This window comes from Callionymus lyra, chromosome 1 (assembly GCF_982586985.1).
Source record: "Callionymus lyra chromosome 1, fCalLyr1.hap1.1, whole genome shotgun sequence".
Classification (NCBI taxonomy): Eukaryota; Metazoa; Chordata; class Actinopteri; order Syngnathiformes; family Callionymidae; genus Callionymus; species Callionymus lyra.
The window spans coordinates 5945308-5967085 of record NC_141818.1 but is presented as its reverse complement, the minus strand read 5'-3'; the positions used below and the strand labels follow the sequence as shown (position 1 = coordinate 5967085).

The 21778-nt window shown below is 38.2% G+C and overlaps 4 protein-coding genes across 4 annotated transcripts; all 4 read right to left on the bottom strand.

The window, feature by feature from the left end:
* Positions 1-261: 261 nt before the first annotated feature.
* Positions 262-1983, bottom strand: LOC148087595 (uncharacterized). Its single transcript, XM_087789981.1, has 2 exons — positions 1945-1983; positions 262-1260 (listed from the first exon to the last, which is right to left on the bottom strand). Exons 1-2 carry the CDS (start codon positions 1961-1963, stop codon positions 269-271), a joined length of 1011 nt encoding a protein of 336 aa, XP_087646107.1. The 5' UTR covers positions 1964-1983; the 3' UTR covers positions 262-268.
* Positions 1984-3886: 1903 nt separating this feature from the next.
* LOC148087594 (uncharacterized) lies at positions 3887-6794 on the bottom strand. The gene is made up of 2 exons (XM_087789845.1): positions 6642-6794; positions 3887-5179 (listed from the first exon to the last, which is right to left on the bottom strand). Exons 1-2 carry the CDS (start codon positions 6658-6660, stop codon positions 3945-3947), a joined length of 1254 nt encoding a protein of 417 aa, XP_087645971.1. The 5' UTR covers positions 6661-6794; the 3' UTR covers positions 3887-3944.
* A 1535-nt stretch (positions 6795-8329) lies between these two features.
* On the bottom strand, positions 8330-11550 carry LOC148087593 (uncharacterized). Its single transcript, XM_087789905.1, has 2 exons — positions 11192-11550; positions 8330-9550 (listed from the first exon to the last, which is right to left on the bottom strand). Exons 1-2 carry the CDS (start codon positions 11208-11210, stop codon positions 8409-8411), a joined length of 1161 nt encoding a protein of 386 aa, XP_087646031.1. The 5' UTR covers positions 11211-11550; the 3' UTR covers positions 8330-8408.
* A 684-nt stretch (positions 11551-12234) lies between these two features.
* Positions 12235-15637, bottom strand: LOC148087592 (uncharacterized). The gene is made up of 2 exons (XM_087789893.1): positions 15487-15637; positions 12235-13785 (listed from the first exon to the last, which is right to left on the bottom strand). The coding sequence occupies exons 1-2, from the start codon at positions 15503-15505 to the stop codon at positions 12635-12637; spliced, it is 1170 nt and encodes a 389-aa protein (XP_087646019.1). The 5' UTR covers positions 15506-15637; the 3' UTR covers positions 12235-12634.
* Between the last annotated feature and the right edge of the window lie 6141 nt (positions 15638-21778).

Below are 21778 nucleotides of genomic sequence, written 5' to 3'. Positions count from 1 at the left end.
CTACAGATCTGTAAGAATCATAAACCACACTCAGACAACAAGAACAATACATAATCAGTGACATGTACACATACACACACAGTGAACAAAAACATACACGCGCATTAATATTACATTAACTTTACTTTTTAAAATTTCATTTCTTTGTGACATAAGGCAAATGGTGTCATCTATTGGAGGTCAGGAGGTTTTCCAGTTATTAGTTATCTTACGATCTTGCCAACAGGATGCAGAACCCAACATCATCCTCACCACATCTTTATAACTTTCAACTTGGTTCAGTGTGAATTTGCATGTGATTCCTCAGGGACCCCCTGTGTGTGAAACATTCACCACACTGAGAGCATAGGTAGGGTTTTTCGCCAGTATGACCTCTCATGTGTCCGTCCAGTGTTCCTCTACGTGCAAAACATTTCCCACAAAGAGAGCAGATAAAAGGTTTCTCTCCAGTATGAACCTTCATGTGTTGCTTCAGGCTCCATCTCGTTGTTAAACATTCTCCACAAATAGCGCAGCTAAAAGGTTTTTCACCAGTGTGGATTCTCATGTGAGGCTTCAGGTCACCACTCTTGGTGAAACATTTACCACAGATAGAGCAGCTAAAAGGTTTTTCACCCGTGTGAACCCTCATGTGAGTCTTCAACTCACTTCTCTTGGTGAAACATCGACCACACTGAGAGCAACTGAAAGGTTTTTTACTAACGTGACTTTTCATGTGAGTCCTTATATTACGTCTCTTTTCAAACGATATTCCACAAACAGAACAAGTCAAAGATTTGAGGCAGGATTTTAAATGCTCTATCAGACCAGCCTTTGATGAACATTTTGTCCCACATCCAGAGCAGATCAGTGAGTTGTGATAGGAATCAACTTTCGTCGCACTGACATGAAGTTTTGGATCACTCACAGAGTTTGAACTTGACTCAGTGTTGCTGGTTTCTCCCCAGTCTTCACTGTCATCAGTGTCAGAATTAGAAGACAGGAACCTCTGGTGGTCAGGCTGGAAAAGTGTATCCAACGAGCAGTCTGGTTCTGATCCTCCACAGTTGTCTTCATCGTTTTCTGTTTTAATGTGTTCAGTCGAGCTGCTGGTTGAAGGTTTCTCCTCCTCTCCATCATCTTCAACCTTCACACCAACAGGAGAGGGTGTAAGCCCAGAGACTTCTTCTTCCTCCTCTTCCTCTTTTACCATTTTAACAAGGATGGTTTCTTCTTCCTCATGATTCAGACGGGGGCTCCACTGGAGCTGATCGGTCGAAACTGCAGGTACACAAACAAACTCAAGTCACTGAAAATTCATTCTACTTATAAAAACTTTGAACATTTGACTTTAAGGACATTTAAATAGTTTTTGCTGTTTCTTCGCAAGTAACTAAAAGTGCTGTACAAATCAATTAATATGAACACAAATCTAGTGTCAAAAATACATTTATTTAATGCTATTTTATACAATTGTTATGAATGATTGCTTGCAAAAACTTACATCCAATGTTGTGTATAGAACCTGATGCCAAAACAACCGTTTCTTTCCCTCTGCAAGACTCTTGAACATAAAGATGTAACAACAAACACTACATTTCTTAATCGGCCCTGTTTTATTCATGTTTAATATTTTATTTCATTCTAACTGGTGGTTAGTAACTCAAACTAAACGGTGGTATCGCACTGAATATGGAGATAAAAATAAATCGATTCTGATAATGTCCAACATTTTTAATAATATATTTTCAGAGGATGAATTTAACTACATACGTGCTGAAGCACCTGGTGAGCGAGTATAACCAGGATCTGTAGACGCAGGTGAAGACACTCAAACTAACTCGACCTTGTTCTCCATCACTCCCTTACATCCTGACGTTCTTGTCTAAAATTGTTTTCGTTGCACATCATAGATACGTCGTGGCTCGTAATTTACTTTTTTTGTGTCTGTGTGTGTGTTTGTACCTCGTTGCTTAGTCATCATCTGAAACAGGGATATCTTTTGATCCGCCTCTCGCATGGACAGGAAATGGAAGTTGAGGCGGAAGTGACGTAGTCCTCTTCTTGTGAGAACATTTATTGGCGCCTGGCAACCAGCTTTAAGGCACATTACCGCCACCTATTGGATTGAAGTAATACCAGCGTTAGTTGTTGTATAGTGAGATTTAATATGAATAAAAAAAGAATCGTTTCTGTCATGATAACACATTCAATATATAAATACAATATATAACGACTCTCTATTATATTGAAAAAAATATATATACGTGTATCATTATGGAATACTAAAAATAAAACCATTTACAAAATAATATATCACTCAGTTTACACTCTCTTAAACACAACTTAAATCACAACACCAGACATAGAGGTTCTCAATAAATGCACTTTTCTAAATATTTCTATGGTTTTTTAGAGGTCTTGTCATCACAGGGAGATAGTAAGTAAGTAAGTCATTTATATTTCTAGAGCCATTTTCCAGATCAGGGTCACAAAGCACTTAAACAATCAAAACAATCAAAACATTACTAAATAAAATATATACTTTAAAAGATTAAGACACATAAGTGAACACAGGTGTCTCAGAGAAACAAGGGAAAGCCTATAGTGTTTCCGAAAGCCCGACCTGATGACAAACATGTGAACACAGCCTTATAATCTTTTTTCATAATTATGGACATGTAGATTCTCATTCATCCAGGTCATGGTTATCCAAGGGGTTCCAAAGTGAGTCAGCTGGAATGTTTAGAGTCTATGAAAACGTTTCACCTCTCACTCGAGAGGCTTCCTCATTTAGAAAAACAAACGAGTTTTACGTTCATAATTTTTCTTCTAATAATAATCTTTGACTTACCTTTCACAGTTTTTTTTTCAAGGAACTGTTTGGGATTCAACTAGAACACCAAACATTTGTTGCTTTAAATGCAAGTCTTTGGTACCATTTACCTTAGAAATAAATGCTAAACTATACATCAGAGTGATGCCCACAATGATGTCTATGGACCACTGTCGTTATAAATATCCACATGTAACAAGTCACATCTGGTTGAAGAATTAGGATTTTAGTTTGAGGTTAATTTACACTTGATTCCTAAAAGTCCCTCTGTGTGTGAAACATTTACCACAATGATGACAGAGTAAAGGTTTTTCTCCAATGTGACAACACAATGTGTTCCTCCAGGGTTCCTCTCCATGCAAAACCTTTTTATACACTGAGAGCAGTTTAATTTTTTTTTTTTTTAACCAGGCCAGCATTTAAAGAACATTTCCTCCCACACGTGGTACAGATCAGTGAATTTTAATTAGAACCATCCTTCTTCTCTGACATGAACTTGTGAAGTCTCCACAGACTGAATGTGACCAGGCTTCACCGTCATCAGTGTCAGAATCAGAAGACAACGACCTCTGGTGGTCAGGGTGAAGAATTCTGCCCAAGTAGCTGTCTCGTTCGTTCGTAACCTCCAATGTCGTCTCGATCAGTCTCTTTTTTTTACATGTAGAGTCAAGCTGCTGATTGGAGACCATTTCCCATCTTCATCATCATCATCATCAAGCTTCACATCAACAGGAGAAAAGCTTGGAGACATCTTCTTCTCTTTCCTCTTTAAGATCTTCACAAGTAAAACAGAAGTGCTGTAAAAATACAGTGTTGGTGATGGTTTCAATTATCATAATTATACACTATTGAAGCGATTGAAGAAATAAACACTGCAAAGAACAAACTGATTTCACACAATGGTTTGAGCAGTTCCAAATTAAAAAAAACAACCAACAATTTAATTTAAAAGAGTTATCTAAGATTTTCTTTTCATGTCAAAGGTTCGATACAAGAGGGACGTTATAAAGGAGGAGTATGAACATACTTTACATACTTTAAAGTAAAGACCACACGGTTTGTTTTCTGAGCTTGTTTATTAGCTGATGCTGAGTGTTGTGGTTGGGTTTCTATTAATATCATTTAACTTTTAAAATAATTCATTAACATCCATATGAATTATCATGTGTTGCTTAAGGTTCCAGCTCGTAATAAAACATTGATTGCAGTCAGAGCAGCGGAAGTTTTTTTCTCTGGTTTGACTTTTGTTGAGTTCATCATTCTGAGAGTCACCTTGAGAATACTGTAGGCCTCTCAAAGATTTTGTATCAGAGTGAACTCTCTTGTGATTATTTAAACTGCTGCTCTGTGTAAAAGATTTGCCACACTGAGAGCATGAGAAAGGTCTTTCTCCAGTATGAATTCGAATGTGACCATCCAGACCACTTTTCTGTGAAAAACATCTTCCACAAAAAGAACAGCAGAAAGGTTTTTCACCAGTGTGGACTTTCTTATGAGTTCTCAAACCAATGCTCTGTGTAAAACATTTGCCACACTGAGAGCATGTGAAAGGTCTTTCTCCAGTATGAATTCTAATATGACCATCCAGACCACCTCTCTGTGAAAAACCTCGTCCACAATAAGAACATCTGAAAGGTTTTTCACCAGTATGACTTCTTATGTGAGTCTTCAGATCACCACGGCGGGTGAAACATTTCTGGCACTGATTGCATCTGAAAGGTTTTTCACCAGTGTGAACTTTCATGTGGGTGGTCAGACCAATGCTCTGCGTGAAACATTTACCACAATCTGAGCACCTAAAAGGTTTTTCCCCTGTATGAGTTCTCATGTGAATATTCAAATTCCTGGTGCTTCTAAAATGTTTTCCACAAATTGAACAGGTCAAAGATTCTGCACAGGATTTCCTGTGGTGAATCAGTCCAGACTTTGAAGAACATTCTGTCCCACATCCAGAGCAGATCAGTGAGTTGTGATCAGAATCCTCTTCGTCGTCGCCGGCATTAACTTTTGGATTCCCCACAGAGTTTGAACCTGACTGAATGTTGCTGGTTTCTCCCCAGTCTTCACTGTCATCAGTGTCAGATTCAGAAGAGAGTGACCTCTGGTGGTCAGGGTGGACAGGTGTATCCAGATGGTTGTCTTGTTCTGATCCTCCACAGTCGTCTTGATCAGCTTCTGTTTTCACGTGTTGAGTCAAGTCACTGGTTGGAGGCTCGTTCACTTCACTGTCATCATATTCAATCTTCACATCAACGTGAGGGAATGGCAGCTTGTAGACTTCTTGTTCTTCTTCCTCCTCTTTTATTTCTTTGACGAGACAAGGTTCTTGTCCACCTTGATTCACTTCCTGCTGCTCAGTAGAAACTGCAGATACACAAACACACTTCAGTCACAGAAATATAGGTTTACTTTTAAACACTTGCTAGTTTGGGAGCAGTGGATCCGAATCAGCATTTTTTATTGCCAGTGCTGTAAACACAACATAGATAAGTAACATAACAAAACATTTTGCGGTTTCAGTAGAGAATAAAAGAATGAATTAGAATAATACACAAAACAAGCAACAGGAAAAGAGAAACAAGAACCAAAGCAGCCATTCTGCGGGACCTTTGACTTGACTTTGAGTTATTTATTTTGTATTGACGTAACAAGAAATCTTGCTACATTCAGAGAAAGGTATGGCAACCAGTCTCTCAGACCACCATTTGCAAATCCTCATGAGCAACCGCGAGGGTAGTGGGAGAGGACGATTCAATGTCCACTGATCAACTCAGATGCCGGAATGGATCCCTCAGAGCAGACTGAGATGTATTGAGGTCATAGTCCACTAATTCTGCAGAATTCTTAACGTCACATCTCATCTCATTGTCCTCCACTTATCCAGGTCCGGGGCGTGGGGGCAGCAGCCTAAGCAGGGAGGCCTAGACTTTCCTTGACCCCGCTACATTGTCAAGATCTTCCCGGGGGACCCCAAAGCATATCCAGCCCAGCTGGGAGACATAGTCTCTCCAAAAAAAAACATGTAACACCTATTAAAGGTTGAGATTATATTTATTTGAATGTAGCGAATGGGGCTCTGTTGTCGTCGTCTTCATCTACTTACAAAAGACACTTGAAAACAACCAAATCTTGTATTGAAGCCTCGACGTGAGGAATTTCTTTCAGAAACACTTAAACAAGTCTAGATTTTACCCTTGTTTTTAGCTGAAACCCAAAGGCTAACATGCTACACAGACAGGAAACCATCTGGGTTAAAATAGTGAGCGCTGCCAGTGTAGACACTGGACAGTATTTCCTGTGAGCTAAACAAGAGGGACATTAAAGACGAGCAGTATGGAGGTGTTTGAGTTTGTCTTTTTAGACGAAGACAACTGAGCTCCAGACACTACATTAAAATGAACAAACATTTTTGTCTATATCTCTAAAGAGGAACAGATTACTCTGAAAATAATCCCAACTCTTAGTCGACATGAGAGTGAGTTTTTGGGTGAACTATCACTTTAAGAGAACGTTTCTTCAGTGTCTTTGTTGACTGATGTGATCTCAAACGTATGTTCAAACATAAATAAACAAGGTTACATTGATACTCACAACAGATTTAAAAAAAAGAGATAATCTCCATATTATCCTGACCGACTGTAGATCACGTGATTAAATGCGCGATTGCGCCTGCGCGTTTCTCCTGCTACACCTCTGTTATGAACATAAACAAACTATATTGGTTTACGGAGATTAAAATAACGTCACAGTCACTGGAGCCAAAGTTGTACATTTAACTGACACACTGGTCGTTTGAGTGTGCGTGCGTGTGCGTGTGTTCGTGTACCCGGTCTCTCCGTCTCCATCTTCAACAGATTTATCTTTACTCTTCGTCGCTTGAAATGATCCTTCAAATTCTTGTTCCCAGGTGGATCCACGAAGAGAGGACGAGAGGTTTTTCCTCGGTGGTCCGGGAGCAGAAAATGGCGGAGTCGCTTTTTTTTTTTTCTTTCTTGGCGAAGCAGGAAGTTCCCTCTGCGATTGGTCCAATGCGCTTCTGCCACGTCATCCTTAACATATTATACCCGCGTTATCAAAATGTGTTTATTGGACTTATTTTTATATAAGCAATCGGGGTTGACATTTTTCATCAGACTTAATTAAAAACATTTATTTCCATTTCAGTTTCCATACATAAGTGATGGTGGTTTGTTTGGAATGTCCTCCAAGTACTAGGCTTGGTGTCGATTCCAGTTTTCTTTCTCAGTTCGGGAGATAATCCAAGAACAACGTTTTGAATGAATGCTAATGAAAGAATACAGAATATAAATCTATAGGGAGTAAGAAGAATGCAGATTGTACACGAATACTTGAAACTAAAGACCACATACTCTGGTTACAGTGAGAGCAGCGGAAGTTTTTTTCTCTGGTTTGACTTTTGTTGAGTTCATCATTCTGAGAGTCACCTTGAGAATACTGTTGGCCTCTCAACGAATGGCATACCTTTTGTAAATGAGATGTTAAAGACAGATGGTTTGACTCCATGTCTCAGATGAACAATTTGCCCCGTTCTGTCAAAGCCATCCAGCTGGAAGTGCTCACTGCAGAGCAAGGACCTCTTACTTGCCACAAAACCTTCCTGTTTCACTGCCAGTTCCCATTGTCTCCTTATACTACTGTCTTTGGGAAACCTGAGAAATATGACACAAGTAGCGAGGGGTGAAGAATTGAACAGGATATGTATGAAGAGGCTACCCAGTCCTCCCAGTAGTAACAAACCTGCCCATACTATGTTATCACTTTAATGACATTTTACCTGTGAAAACTGATCCCACGTGATCTCGTTCATATACTCCGCTCATTCGAGCATCCATAGGCGGCACAGAAGTCCGGCATCTTCTGACAGTTGCTCGTCTGCTGACAAAATAAGTAGTACCACCAGCATTTTTTTAAATATCCAAGCACCCTGTAACATAGCTACACGTATGACGATCTGAACGGACCGAACCGTTTGAAAATCGGACCAGAGTTCAGCGAAAAATTGTATTTTAAGATTGAGAAGTAGCTCTTTACCTGTAGTTGTTAGTGCTGCCTCTGATGACACTGTACCAAGATGGCGGCGCTTTACACACATACGTCTGCAGTCGATGCGGCGTCTATGTAAACATGTCTATTGCGCTTCTGATATGAACATAAACAAACTATATTGGTTAACGGAGATTAAAATAACGTCACTGGATCCAGAGTTCTTCTATTTAACTGACACACTGGTATTTGAGTGTGTTTGTGTACCTGGTCCCTCCTTCTCCATCTTCAAAAGAATTATCTTTACTCGTCGTCGCTTGAAATCATCCTTCAATTTTTTTTGTTCCCAAGTGGACCCACGTAGAGGACGATCTGGTCGGTGGTCCGGGAACTCCAAGAACAAAATTTTGAATGATTGCTAATGAAAGAATACAGAATATAAATCTATAGGGAGCAAGAAGAATGCAGCTTGTACACGAATACTTGAAATTCAAGACCACATATTTTGTTTTCTGAGCTTGTTTATTGTCTGATGCTAGCTATTGCGCTGGAGTGTTGTGGTTGGGTTTCTATTGATATCATTTCACTTTTAAAATAATTCAGTAATATCTGTATGAATTATCATGTGTTGCTTAAGGTTCCAGCTCGTAATAAAACATTGATTACAGTGAGAGCAGCGGAAGTTTTTTTCTCTGGTTTGACTTTTTTTGAGTTCATCACGCTGAGAGTCACGTTCAGAGTACCGTAGGCCTCTCAAAGATATTTTACCAGAGTGAACTTTCATGTGATTCCTTAGAGTACTGCTCTGTGTAAAAGATTTGCCACACTGAGAGCATGTGAAAGGTCTTTCTCCCGTATGAATTCTAATGTGACTTTCCAGACAACTTTTCTGAGTAAAACATCTTCCACAAAAAGAACAGCTGAAAGGTTTTTCACCAGTGTGGACTTTCTTGTGAGTCTCCAAACCAATGCTCTCTGTAAATCGTTTGCCACACTGAGAGCATGAGAAAGGTCTTTCTCCAGTATGAATTCTAATATGACCATCCAGACCACCTCTCTGTGAAAAACCTTGTCCACAATAAGAACATCTGAAAGGTTTTTCACCAGTGTGAACATTCATGTGGGTGGTAAGACCAATGCGCTGTGTACCACACTCAGAGCACCTGAAAGGTTTTACCCCTGTATAAGTTCTCATGTGAATGTTCACATTCCTTGTGCTACTAAAATGTTTTCCACAAATTGAACAGGTCAAAGATTCTACACAGGATTTCCTGTGGTGAATCAGTCCAGACTTTGAAGTACATTTTGTCCCACATCCAGAGCAGATCAGTGAGTTGTGATCAGAATCCTCTTCGTTGTCACCGACATTATCTTTTGGATTCCCCACAGAGTTTGAACCTGACTGAATGTGGCTGGTTTCTCCCCAGTCTTCACTGTCATCAGTGTCAGATTCAGAAGAGAGTGACCTCTGGTGGTCAGGGTGGACAGGTGTATCCAGATGGTTGTCTTGTTCTGATCCTCCACAGTCGTCTTGATCAGCTTCTGTTTTCACGTGTTGAGTCAAGTCACTGGTTGGAGGCTCGTTCACTTCACTGTCATCATATTCAATCTTCACATCAACGTGAGGGAATGGCAGCTTGTAGACTTCTTGTTCTTCTTCCTCCTCTTTTATTTCTTTGACGAGAAAAGGTTCTTGTCCACCTTGATTCACTTCCTGCTGCTCAGTAGTAACTGCAGGAACACAAACACACTTCAGTCACAGAAATATAGGTTTACTTTTAAACTCTTGCTAGTTTGAGAGCAGTGGATCAGAATCAGCCACTTGTATGGCCAGTGCTGTAAACACAACTTAACATAACAAAACAATGTGTGGTTTTAGTAAAGAATAAAATAATGAATTAGAATAATACACAAAACAAGCAACAGAAAAAGAGAACCAAGGCAGCCATTCTGCGGGACCTTTGACTTATTTATTTTGTATTGACAAAATAGAAATCCTGCAGTATTCAGAGAAAGTTTTGACACTTTACAATGGATAATAAGAATATAGATCGTTGCTTCACCTTCCTTGGTTCAGACTCAAGGAGGTTCACTGGTGTTTCCTAGGCTAGTGCACCATTTAAATAATTAAAGAAAACATTATAAATCAGCAGTTCACTGTAGACAAGTCAGTCATGTCTCCACCTTTTTACATCACTACTAAGGATGATGTTCATTTGCTTATCAAATTTCAAATATGAAAGTTTTTTTCTATGAGATGATGCACCAATTTACTAGATAAAGTAGGTGGCTACAATGCCATATCATTCTCAGTCGACCTTTGAGACCCAGGTATGGAAACCAGTCCCTCAGACCACCACTTGCAAATCCTCATGAGTAACCGCGAGGGTAGTGAGAGAGGACGATTCAATGTCCACAGATCAACTCAGATGTCGGAATGGATCCCTCAGAGCAGACTGAGATGTATTGAGGTCATAGTCCACTAATTCTACAGAATTCTTAACGTCACATCTCATCTCATTGTCCTCCACTTATCCAGGTTCGGGCCGCAGGGGCAGCAGGTTTAAGCAGGGAGGCCTATGCTGTGTCTCAAATCGCATACTTCTCTTAGTATACTAGAAGTTAGTATGCATCAGGATAGTGTACATACTAACTAGTACTTAAATTCTCAACAGATAGTATGTCTCAAATCAAAAACTGCTGCTACGCACTAACCGGAATTGACGCGACAGCTTCTTCTTCTATTACTATTTAACGATGGTTGCAACCAGCTGTTGGAACACTAGTGACACCTGCTGGCAGCACATTTTGCAAGTTTGGAAAAAGAAATAAAGAAAAAATATGAGAATCGAAATATTCGCAAGATATTTAAGCTGGAATCAGCACCGAAGACGTCTCATCCTTCTACTGCTAGTGAAAATGCAACTGTAAGTATATGAATATATATGCATTTATATAAGACGTAACTTCCGTTTACAACGTCACTAAGATGGCGGCCGTTTAGTGTCAATAGTGTCCATCGAACCATACTCAGTTTTGTGGGCGTTTTAGTGACAATTTAGTGTGCATGGCGCGATACATTTCGCATACTAAGAATTGAGACGCACTTACGCACTAAAAATACTAACTTTGAGAACGCTAGTATGCGATTTGAGACACAGCACATGTTATCCTGACCTACTGTAGATCACGTGATTAAATGCGCGATTGCGCCTGCGCGTTTCTCCTGCTACACCTCTGTTATGAACATAAACAAACTATATTGGTTTACGGAGATTAAAATAACGTCACAGTCACTGGAGCCAAAGTTTTACATTTAACTGACACGCGGGTCGTTTGTGTGTGTGTGTGTGTGTGCGTGTGTTCGTGTACCCGGTCTCTCCGTCTCCATCTTCAACAGAATTATCTTTACTCTTAGTCGCTTGAAATGATCCTTCAAATTCTTGTTCCCAGGTGGATCCACGAAGAGAGGACGAGAGGATCTGCCTCGGTGGTCCGGGAGCAGAAAATGGCGGAGTCGCTTTTTTTTCTTCTTTCCTGGCGAAGCAGGAAGTTCCCTCTGCGATTGGTCCAATAGGCTTCTGCCACGTCATCTTTAACATATTATACCCGCTTTATTAGAATGTATTTATTGCACTTTTTTTTGACAAACATGTCTATGGCGCTTCTGAATATAAACAAACTATATTGGTTTACGGATATTAAAATAACGTCACAGTCACTGGAGCCATTTTTTTTTCTAGAGGACGATCTGGTCGGTGGTCCGGGAGCAGAAAATGGCGGAGTCGCTTTTTTCCCCTTCTTGGCGAAGCAGGAAGTTCATTCTGCGATTGGTCCAATGGGCTTCTGACGTCATCCGTAACATCTAAGTAAGTCATTTTTATTTGTATAGCGCTTTTCCAGACCAGGGTCACAAAGCGCACAAACAATCAAAACAATATTCAATAAAGTATATACTTTAAAGGTCAAGATAAAACTGATAATACAACAGGAGTTCCAGAAAATCTAGGAAAAGCCTGAACAAATAAAAACGTCTTAAGATGTTTCTTAAAGGAGTCAGTAGATCCATCAAGCGCAAAGAGAGAGGAAGATCGTTCCAAAGCTTAGGAGCAACAGTCTGGAAGGATTTCTCTCCTCTGGTCCTGAACCGAGTGCGAGGAACCATCAGTAGATTCTGATCCACAGACCTCAGAGCCCGAGCTGGGGTGTAAGTCTGGATCAGATCACTGATGTAAGGAGGAGCCTGACCATGAATAGCTCTGAAAGTAAGAATCAGAATTTTAAAGTTGATCCTGAAAGAAACTGGAAGCCAGTGAAGAGTTTTAAGGATCGGAGAAATGTGAGTTCTTCTACTAAAGTAGGTCAGAATTCTCGCTGCAGAGTTCTGAATCAACTGTAGGCGAGACAGATCCTTCTTGTTAAGACATGAAAATAAACTGTTCCCCGCTTTATTAATATTTTTTTATTGGGATTTTTTTTCTTCATAAATGCAATCGGGTTGGCATTTTTCATCAGACTGAATTCACATTTTCTATCTTAATTTTCATACATTAGTGATGGTGATTTGCTTGTATTGTCCTCCAAGTACTAGGCTTGGTGTCGATTCCAGTCTTCTTTCTCAGTTCGGGAGATAATCCAAGAACAGTTTTGAATGAATTTTTATGAAAGAATACAGAATATAAATCTATAGGGAGTAAGAAGAATGCAACTTGAAATTTAAGACCACATATTTTGTTTTCTGAGCTTGTTTATTAGCTGATGCTAGCTATAGTGTTGGCGTGGTGTGGTTGGGTTTCTATTGATATCATTTCACTTTTAAAATAATTCATTAACATCTGTATGAATTATCATGTGTTGCTTAAGGTTCCAGCTCGTAATAAAACATTGATTACAGTGAGAGCAGCGGAAGTTTTTTTCTCTGGTTTGACTTTTGTTGAGTTCATCATGTTGAGAGTCACCTTGAGAGTACTGTAGGCCTCTCAAAGATTTTTTTTCAGAGTGAACTCTTATGTGATTCCTTAGAGTACTGCTCTGTGTAAAAGATTTGCCACACTGAGAGCATGTAAAAGGTCTTTCTCCAGTATGAATTCTAATGTGACCTTCCAGACCACTTTTCTGTGAAAAACATCTTCCACAAAAAGAACAGCTGAAAGGTTTTTCTCCAGTGTGGACTTTCTTGTGAGTCTTCAAACCAATGCTCTGTGTAAATCGTTTGCCACACTGAGAGCACTTGAAAGGTCTTTCTCCAGTATGAATTCTAATATGACCATCCAGACCACCTCTCTGTGAAAAACCCCGTCCACAATAAGAACATCTGAAAGGTTTTTCACCAGTGTGAACATTCATGTGGGTGGTCAGACCAATGCGCTGTGTAAAACATTTACCACACTCTGAGCACCTGAAAGGTTTTACCCCTGTATGAGTTCTCATGTGAATGTTCACATTCCTTGTGCTACTAAAATATTTTCCACAAATTGAACAGGTCAAAGATTCTGCACAGGATTTCCTGTGGTGAATCAGTCCAGACTTTGAAGAACATTCTGTCCCACATCCACGGCAGATCAGTGAGTTGTGATCAGAATCATCTTCGTTGTCGCCGACATTAACTTTTGGATTCCCCACAGAGTTTGAACCTGACTGAATGTTGCTGGTTTCTCCCCAGTCTTCACTGTCATCAGTGTCAGATTCAGAAGAGAGTGACCTCTGGTGGTCAGGGTGGACAGGTGTATCCAGATGGTTGTCTTGTTCTGATCCTCCACAGTCGTCTTGATCAGCTTCTGTTTTCACGTGTTGAGTCAAGTCGCTGGTTGGAGGCTCGTTCACTTCACTGTCATCATATTCAATCTTCACATCAACGTGAGGGAAAGGCAGCTTGTAGACTTCTTGTTCTTCTTCCTCCTCTTTTATTTCTTTGACGAGAAAAGATTCTTGTCCACCTTGATTCACTTCCTGCTGCTCAGTAGAAACTGCAGATACACAAACACACTCTAGTCATTGAAATGTAGGTTTACCTTTGAACTCTTTATAGTCTTTACAATACATCTTTACGTGCTGTATTCAGAGAAAGTTTTGCTACTTTACAATGGAAAATATGAAAATAGATCATTGCTTCACCTTCCTTGGTTCAGACTCAATGACCTTAGAGAAATAAACATCACAATCCTCCAAAGGGCTGGGAAGGGTCCTACACTATACCATAAATGTTTGTTTCATTGTTATTATTGTCGTCGAGTTGTTTTGTGGTAAAAATCTGTGTTTTCTGGAGACATTTACGCCGATATCTGCTCCGAAGAAATGTAATCCTCATCCTACTTAAAATGTATATGTAGTAATGACGTACCTTCAGTTTAGCAACATAGCGTCATCTGTGTCACTAAGATGGCGGCCGTTGGGTGGAAAGTAAGAAGTTAAGTAAGTGATTTATATTTGTAGAGTGCTTTTCCAGACCAGGGTCACAAAGCGCTTAAAAAAATCAAAACAATAGCCAATAAAATATATACTTTAAAAGAAAAAGACACATAACACAAAGTGTCCAAAATCCATCAAACAAACCCAAAAACGTAAATCTGTCGCTGACAAGCTCAAGGATAAACAACATTCTGCACTAGCAGCACCAGGAAAAGAAGCCACACAACAAATATAATGATGGTAATGGTAAGGTATGTTTTAAACTTTGAGATACTCTAGATTAGCTAGCCTCAGCATTTACTGACCGGCTGTTATTTTCAGTGTCAACCTGCTATATAATGTTATAATCTTGTTATTAAAACTGCTTATTCCATTTGATGCTATTCCTCTACCCTTGTCTGCTACTTTTTATTTATACATATTTTATTGTTGTGTTTTAAATGTTTTATGCATGTATGGTGACCTTGAGTGCCAAGAAAGGCGCGTTTAAATAAAATGTATTATTATTATTATTATCCTCATGGATCTGATCTGAGAAATAACACATAAACTTGTACAAACTTGTACTAGCATTTGTTAGTGTGTTAGTGAGGCACTTCTATTGCGACTATTGTTTTTAACACTTACGATATATGCGTGAGACTCGAGAGATTAATTTTCAGTTTATGCGTCTATATATGAAACTTCCTACACGGGATGTATTTATTGTGCATGAAATTATCTCGATTAAAATGATTGATTGATTTTGTAGACTTAATGCGTGTGTCTGGCTTAATAACCTTAAAATCCCATCAAGTACATACTGTGGACAGGATCCAAGTCAAAGCAGTATTATTGTCATGAAGGCACTTCAGAGATAACCGTATCATCATAAATCAAAGACCAAAAATGGGAAATATTCTTCTCACTTTGGTTTTCAAACGTCACTTTTCAGTTTTGTTCTAACGGTCATAAAATTCATTTTTACATACCATATAGTTAGTTTTGTTGTTCAACTATTTTTAAACAATATCTTTATTGAAATGCGATCACTCTCGTCATTGTTGGGACACATTATTTTGCATCAATGACCTGTTTAAAACCCTGCATTACATATCATGACATCATGTAAAATCACTACACTACTGTAATTCTTTAATTCGTGTCGCTGGATAGTGAACAGGAAGTGGTCTCTCAACGACCCCCGAGCCACTCCCCCCTCCCCCCTCCTCCTCCCAGTCCAGCCCTGTGTATTTGTGTGTGTGTGTGCGTTCGTATACCCGGTCTCTCCGTCTCCATCTTCAACAGAATAATCTTTACTCGTCGTCGCTTAGAAGGATGCTTCAAATGTCCTGGTCGCAGGTGGATCCACGAAGAGAGGACGAGAGGATCTTCCTCGGTGGTCCGGGAGCAGAAAATGGCGGAGTCGCTTTTTCTTTCTTGGCGAAGCAGGAAGTTATCTCTGCGATTGGTCCAATGGGCTTCTGCCACGTCATCACGTCATCCTCAACATATAATACCCGATTTATTAGTATTTATTTAATGGATATTGTGTATATATGCAAGCGGTGTTGGTATTATTATCAAACTTTTTAACTTTATACACGGTTACAGTTTTTAGTTATTATCATGTTTAAGGAATATTAATCCAGGGCGGAACTATTGTTTTAAATTATGCTTTCTGACATTTTTACGGTGGCACTACATAAACAAGCTGAGCCCTGAGAAGGATGTAAGAAAGAAGATTGAAAGTAAAGTGATAGATTCAACTTTCGATTTTTTTAGTTATAGGCAAAAATGTACATTTTAAGGTAAAGTAAGGTAAGGTAAAACTTGATTGATCCCTCAGGAGGTCTCCTTCGGGAAATTGTTTTTTTTCCAATAGCCACAGAAAATACAGCAATTTTTCATAGAAAATAAATCAAAATAAAATAAGAACAAGAACAAAGAGAAATAAAAAAAAAGAACAAGATGACACAATCTTAATGTAGCAACTGAGCAAAATAACACACTTAAAACATCCAAATACCTCAACGGTGTTCGTCTGTAATGTCCATCTTGCATTAAACTCTGGACATGAGGAATTGTTCAGAAAGAAAAAAAATATATATATTTTAAGTTTGTCTGTAGCTGAAGCTTCATGTGTTGAATTATGTTTATTAATAAAATGTTTATCAAATTTACGTGACTACATGTAACGTTATTATTATTAGTATAATCGTATAACAGCTGTTTTTTTGGTCTACTGCATGTGTGAGAGAGGAATGCAAGGATTAAGACAAGATGTCTCTGTGCCAGGAACTGGACTAAAGGGTAAAGCTCTTCTGACATTGAGGTAATACATTTGTCCACAGTTTGTTATAGTCGGGAAACCATTGTAGTAAGATAAATTGGGATGGAGATATAGCTCCAGCTACAAGTTAACCCTCATTCAAAAACCTTGACAGTTCAAGTGCACACAGTTTACACTGATGGTCTGGAATCTTCTGCAAAAAACAAGCATAATATAAACTTGTTTAAGCTTTTTCAGAACAATTTCTCTTGCAGAGGTTTCAATACAAGAGGGACGTTACAGGCGAGCAGTGTGGACGTATTTTGAAGTTTTTAAGTGTCTTTTTGGACGAAGATGAAAACGATAACAACAGAAGCTCCAGTCGCTGCATTAGAATGGACATAACTCCAGAAAGGAAAATATTACTCTGTAAATAATTCCAACCCTTAGTCGACAGGAGGGTGAGTAAAAATGTGTCTGAGTTCTGGGTGAACTACAAATTTAACAATTGATGTAAAGTTGCACTTTCTCGAGGGTACTACACAAGGTATGTGGAATTTAATTAAATGAAAAAAATTAAATAGAATAATGATGGAATTTAGTAAAGATCTTCATAAAGTGAAGTATTAAATTTCCTTTCAAGACGAATGAGAAGGTCTTAGGATAGAAAATAAATGTTAAGTGTCAGAGCTGAAGACAGGACTCAGATGGAGAATTAAAGCAATTCAAGCAAGTTTATTACAAGGTATATGTCTTTTTACTTGATTCTTCTGAGCAATGTGACTTAAAGAAAACATCATGAACTACACTAATTAAACTGCTAGACATGAAACAAAAATATACAAACAAAAATCCACTCACTTCAGGTTCAAGAAACAGAAATACAAACTTGGCAACTTGGTGTAATCGTTGCGTAGGACAAACATAAACACTCTGGCACAAGACAGAAGGAAGACACAGACTATTTAACACATGAGGGAGAAGAAACAGGTGGAAACGATGAACAGTGCAGGGATGAAACATGAGGAAGGGCAAGTGACTACTGTGTTATATTAAGGAAGGCGCTTTTTATTTTTTTTTGGAAGATAAAGTTAAATAAATGTGGTCAAATCTATAAATTGTTATTTTTCCTTTTCTAACTGGTTGATGAACATAAAACCACAAATAAACCCTATATTTAACAGAGACCCTGTGAATCATCTGCTACTTGGGATGTACAGGGAGAGTTTAAAGAAGCACTCACTCATTGTTTTTTATCCTCCAACCATTGACGTTTTAGTTTAGACACGACCACGATCCTTCTTTGTCACTCCTCTGTCATTTCTATCCGAGTGATTAGAACTTCCGAATGAAGGAAAACAAATCTTAAGCAATGTTATACATCACATATATGGACTTGATTTTGTGTTCTACTGCAGCTTAAATTATATAATAGAGTACCAATAACTTGAAATATGCAAACATAAAAAAAACTACAGCTAGACTACAAGCTTTATCATGCTGTTAACAAGAGCGTCCAACCATGTTTTTTCATACACGTTTCCTTCCGATGCAGTCAAACATTTCAGCTTCATCAGGTGAATGAGTTCTCTCTTTTCTCAAAGATTTTTTAGTCAGATGAGTCAGACGTGTCATCAGTATGACTTTGTAAATCAGACTTCAACTGATTTTGACTCTGAAAACGTTTTCCACATTTGGAGCAGATGAAATACTTTGTGAGGTGTTTCATGTGGGACTTCAGTTTTTTTCTTGTTGAAAAACTCCACACATAGAGCAGATATAAGGGTTGTCACCGGTGTGAGTTCGCATGTGCTCCTTCAGAAAATATTTCAGTAAGAAAGTTTTACTACACTCAGAGCAACTGTAAGGTTTTTCTCCTTTGTGAGCTTTCATGTGGGAAATCAAGTTTTATTATCGTTTGAAGCTCTTATCACAATAGGTGCAGCACGTTCTTTCTTCATCCTGAGACTTCATGTGCGTTTTCAGATTATCATTTCGCCCAAAACACTGACCACAGATAGTACAGGCAAACTTTTTTTCTCCCGAGTGAATTATCATGTGCGCTTTCAGATTATGATTCTGAATTTTTTTAACCACACTCAGAGCACCCAATTAATCTCTGTTTGTTTAAAATGACTTTTTTTTTTACCCCCCAGTGTGAGTTTTAATGTGCTTTTGGAGTATTTGTCTTAGTTTAAAAGATTTACTGCAATGAGAGCAAACACATTTTTTTGTCACTGTGGAGAACAAGGTGTTGCTTCAAACCACATTTCTGCCTGAAACATTTACCACAGTGGGAGCAACTGAAAGGCTTTTCTCCAGTGTGAAGTGTTCTATGTTCTGTAAAGCAATATTTGGTTTTGAAACATTTACCACACACTGAACAGATGAAAGGTTTGTGTCCAGTGGTCTCTCATGTGCAAATTTAAGCTATCTTTACGCTTAAAAATTATTTTCACACATAGAACAGCTGAAGGGTCTTTCGCCTAAGTGGCTTTTTGTCCCAGGTCCATCATCCTCTTTCTTTTCACCGACAACAACTGCTTTTTTCACTGAGTTTGTACATGACGTGCAGGTTTCTCTCCCATCTTAGATGCTCGATTCAGAAGTTTTGGATGTAGGAGAACACTTGTCTTCGTAGATGAGAGATGAATCTGATGAGCTGTCTGGTTCTGCTTGTCCAACGCTGTCTCCATCTTCTTCGTCAGCATCTCCAATCTTCACATTGACATGTCTGGATGATCGCTTGGAGACTTCTTTTGGTCCTTGTCCTTCCGAACTTACATTCAACTCGAGCTTAGTCGAAACTGCAAGGACCCAAATTAAAAAAATGTTCAACCATGCACTGTTGTTGATGTTGTGGTCGTGAACCACCCGTCCTCATGTCGTTCAACCTTTATTAGTTTGTGACACACTATTTAAATAATACCGAGTTTATAACCTTAATAGAGTCGATAAGATTTACAAAGTGGTCTCTTTCTTTTGAATAACTGTAAAAATGTGGATAACCTTCTGGAAAAAAGAGAGAGACGAAGCTCAGAAAAGAGCTGACATAACAGCATTCCTTCTCGAGCCCAAGGACTGACATAATGTTTATTTGCCAAACTTATGTCACTGTGACCTGAATTGGAGCAGACCTATTCTGGGAAAGGAATTTGCTTGTTGTATTTAAATCTTCTGCTTTGTGGGGACTCACGTGAAGCCATGCTGGGTCGCAATGATCTGCGGTACGAAATGAGGACAAGTTTAAGCCAAAAAGCTTTTTTTTAACAACGTCTATGTGGATGGAAAATAATCCAATTGGACATGTTGCTGAGAAAAACATCTGTTTCTGTGACATCAATTCAGATTGAGTCTGTTATTAAGACCATTTTCTGGGAAGAAACTGACCAGAGACAGCCTGACAAATTCTGTGTGTAGAGAGGACTCAAATATACTCTTGAAAATGATGGTATTTTGTTGATTTAAGGAATCTTTTTGCAAACAAAACCTTATGTTTATTCTAATTTGCGGTCAAGTCAAACCCAAGGCTTGGGAAACTGCCTGGTATAAATTGTTTCTACAATATTCCTACAACACATATCAAACACAAACATGTTTGCTTTGCCTATGAGAGCCAGAAGAGTATAATCGATATGTAACATCATAAATCTGGGCTCACAAGGTTTCGGATTTAACTCGGGGAGGTTGAATAATGAGTCACGGGCTGAAGTGGAAACTTTTAAGTTTTCTGAAGACACAATAAATTGATAAAGTCTAGTTTCTACTCCTGACCTTCTGTTTCAAGCGAGTCTGGCGGAATCCTAAAATTGTTGAGATGATTCTGATTAGATAAAAAAACAAAACAAAGATGATCTGCTGCGTTTAATAAATAGTTACTTCTTTATCATTTAATAAAGTTGACCCTAACTAATAAATCTACACAAACCATGCAACTCAAAAGCTAGTCATTTTCCTCGCCATTAGTGTGGCTTGTCTCCTGGTCATCATCGCCAGTGCTTACACGGATAGAGGACGCAGAGCTTCTCTATAGGGGCAGAATAGTGGAGGATAAGAAACAGATAATAAAAAAATCACTGAAGGCAGATGTCAACACTTTGAGAGGAATGAGATTAAAACGACAACGGGAGTGACTTTAGAGAGATGGAACTGCAGGATGTCTATCATTGTCATCGTCTCATTACAGTATTAAATGAAGGAAAAAATAAAACATCCTGGATTTGGAGAAACCAAACACTAAATGTCAGCGTTCTTAAATTCGATTTACAGTCCAGATGTGTTTGGTCCGATGCAAAAAACAGCCTTAGTAAAAGTAGGAAAACTCACACGCGATTTCACAATAATGAAAATTTTAATCTTGTGTGATTTAAACTGGCCCTTTGCTTCTATGTTGCCCTTACGATCCGTTCAAAATAAATAGAACAAAGTTCAATATTCTAATACAAACACAATATATCTGACAAATAAGTTGTTATGCTTTCCATTTTGTCATTTGTATTTCAATTCGAAATATTTAGTTTAAGGACTTTCGTTCTCATATGTGTATATTTGTTCACCTGTTTTTTTTCTACCATTAGATTAAATATTCTAATGTTAAATTAATTCTTATTCTTTTAACATGCTAAAAGAACAACATATAATGGGTTTTTTATCAGGATATATTGGTCAATGCTTCACATTCTAGACACAAAGAATTTAGTAAAATATATCTATGTCTTATTTACATGTTTAGCCCATAGTTCCTTTAATTATGTATACGTTTATATTGAGAATACACCTCAAATATATCCCAAAAATATTTATATGAAACAAAATAATATATAAAACAGTTTAAGCTTGTATTTAAAAAGCTTTCAATTTTTTTGTCAAAATGCATAAAAAATGTATTTCATTGAAATATTGTGGATGTCATTATAAAACCGGAATCAGAACACGTCGCTTGCCAATGTTTCAAGCGTATTGTTAAAGATGTTTGTCTACAATTCCACTCAAAACATACATTCAAATTTGTTTCGAAAATTGTAACAAGATCATGATATGAAATTTCCAACCCATTAAAAATGTGTGTAAAAGGTTTGGATGAAGTAGGTAAAAATATTTATTTGAAACTTTGCTTTTTATTCTTATCTCAAAGTCAACTGAGATAAAAACGTTTGGTCCTTCAGGTATAATTATGTTTGCCTCTAATAGTTTTAATATACTGTAGGTGCGTTGCCAATACTGTTGTGTTTATGGTTTTATTATTTAAATTGTATTATCAAGTGTAATCACTTGATAATACATTTGTCATTATATCGTTT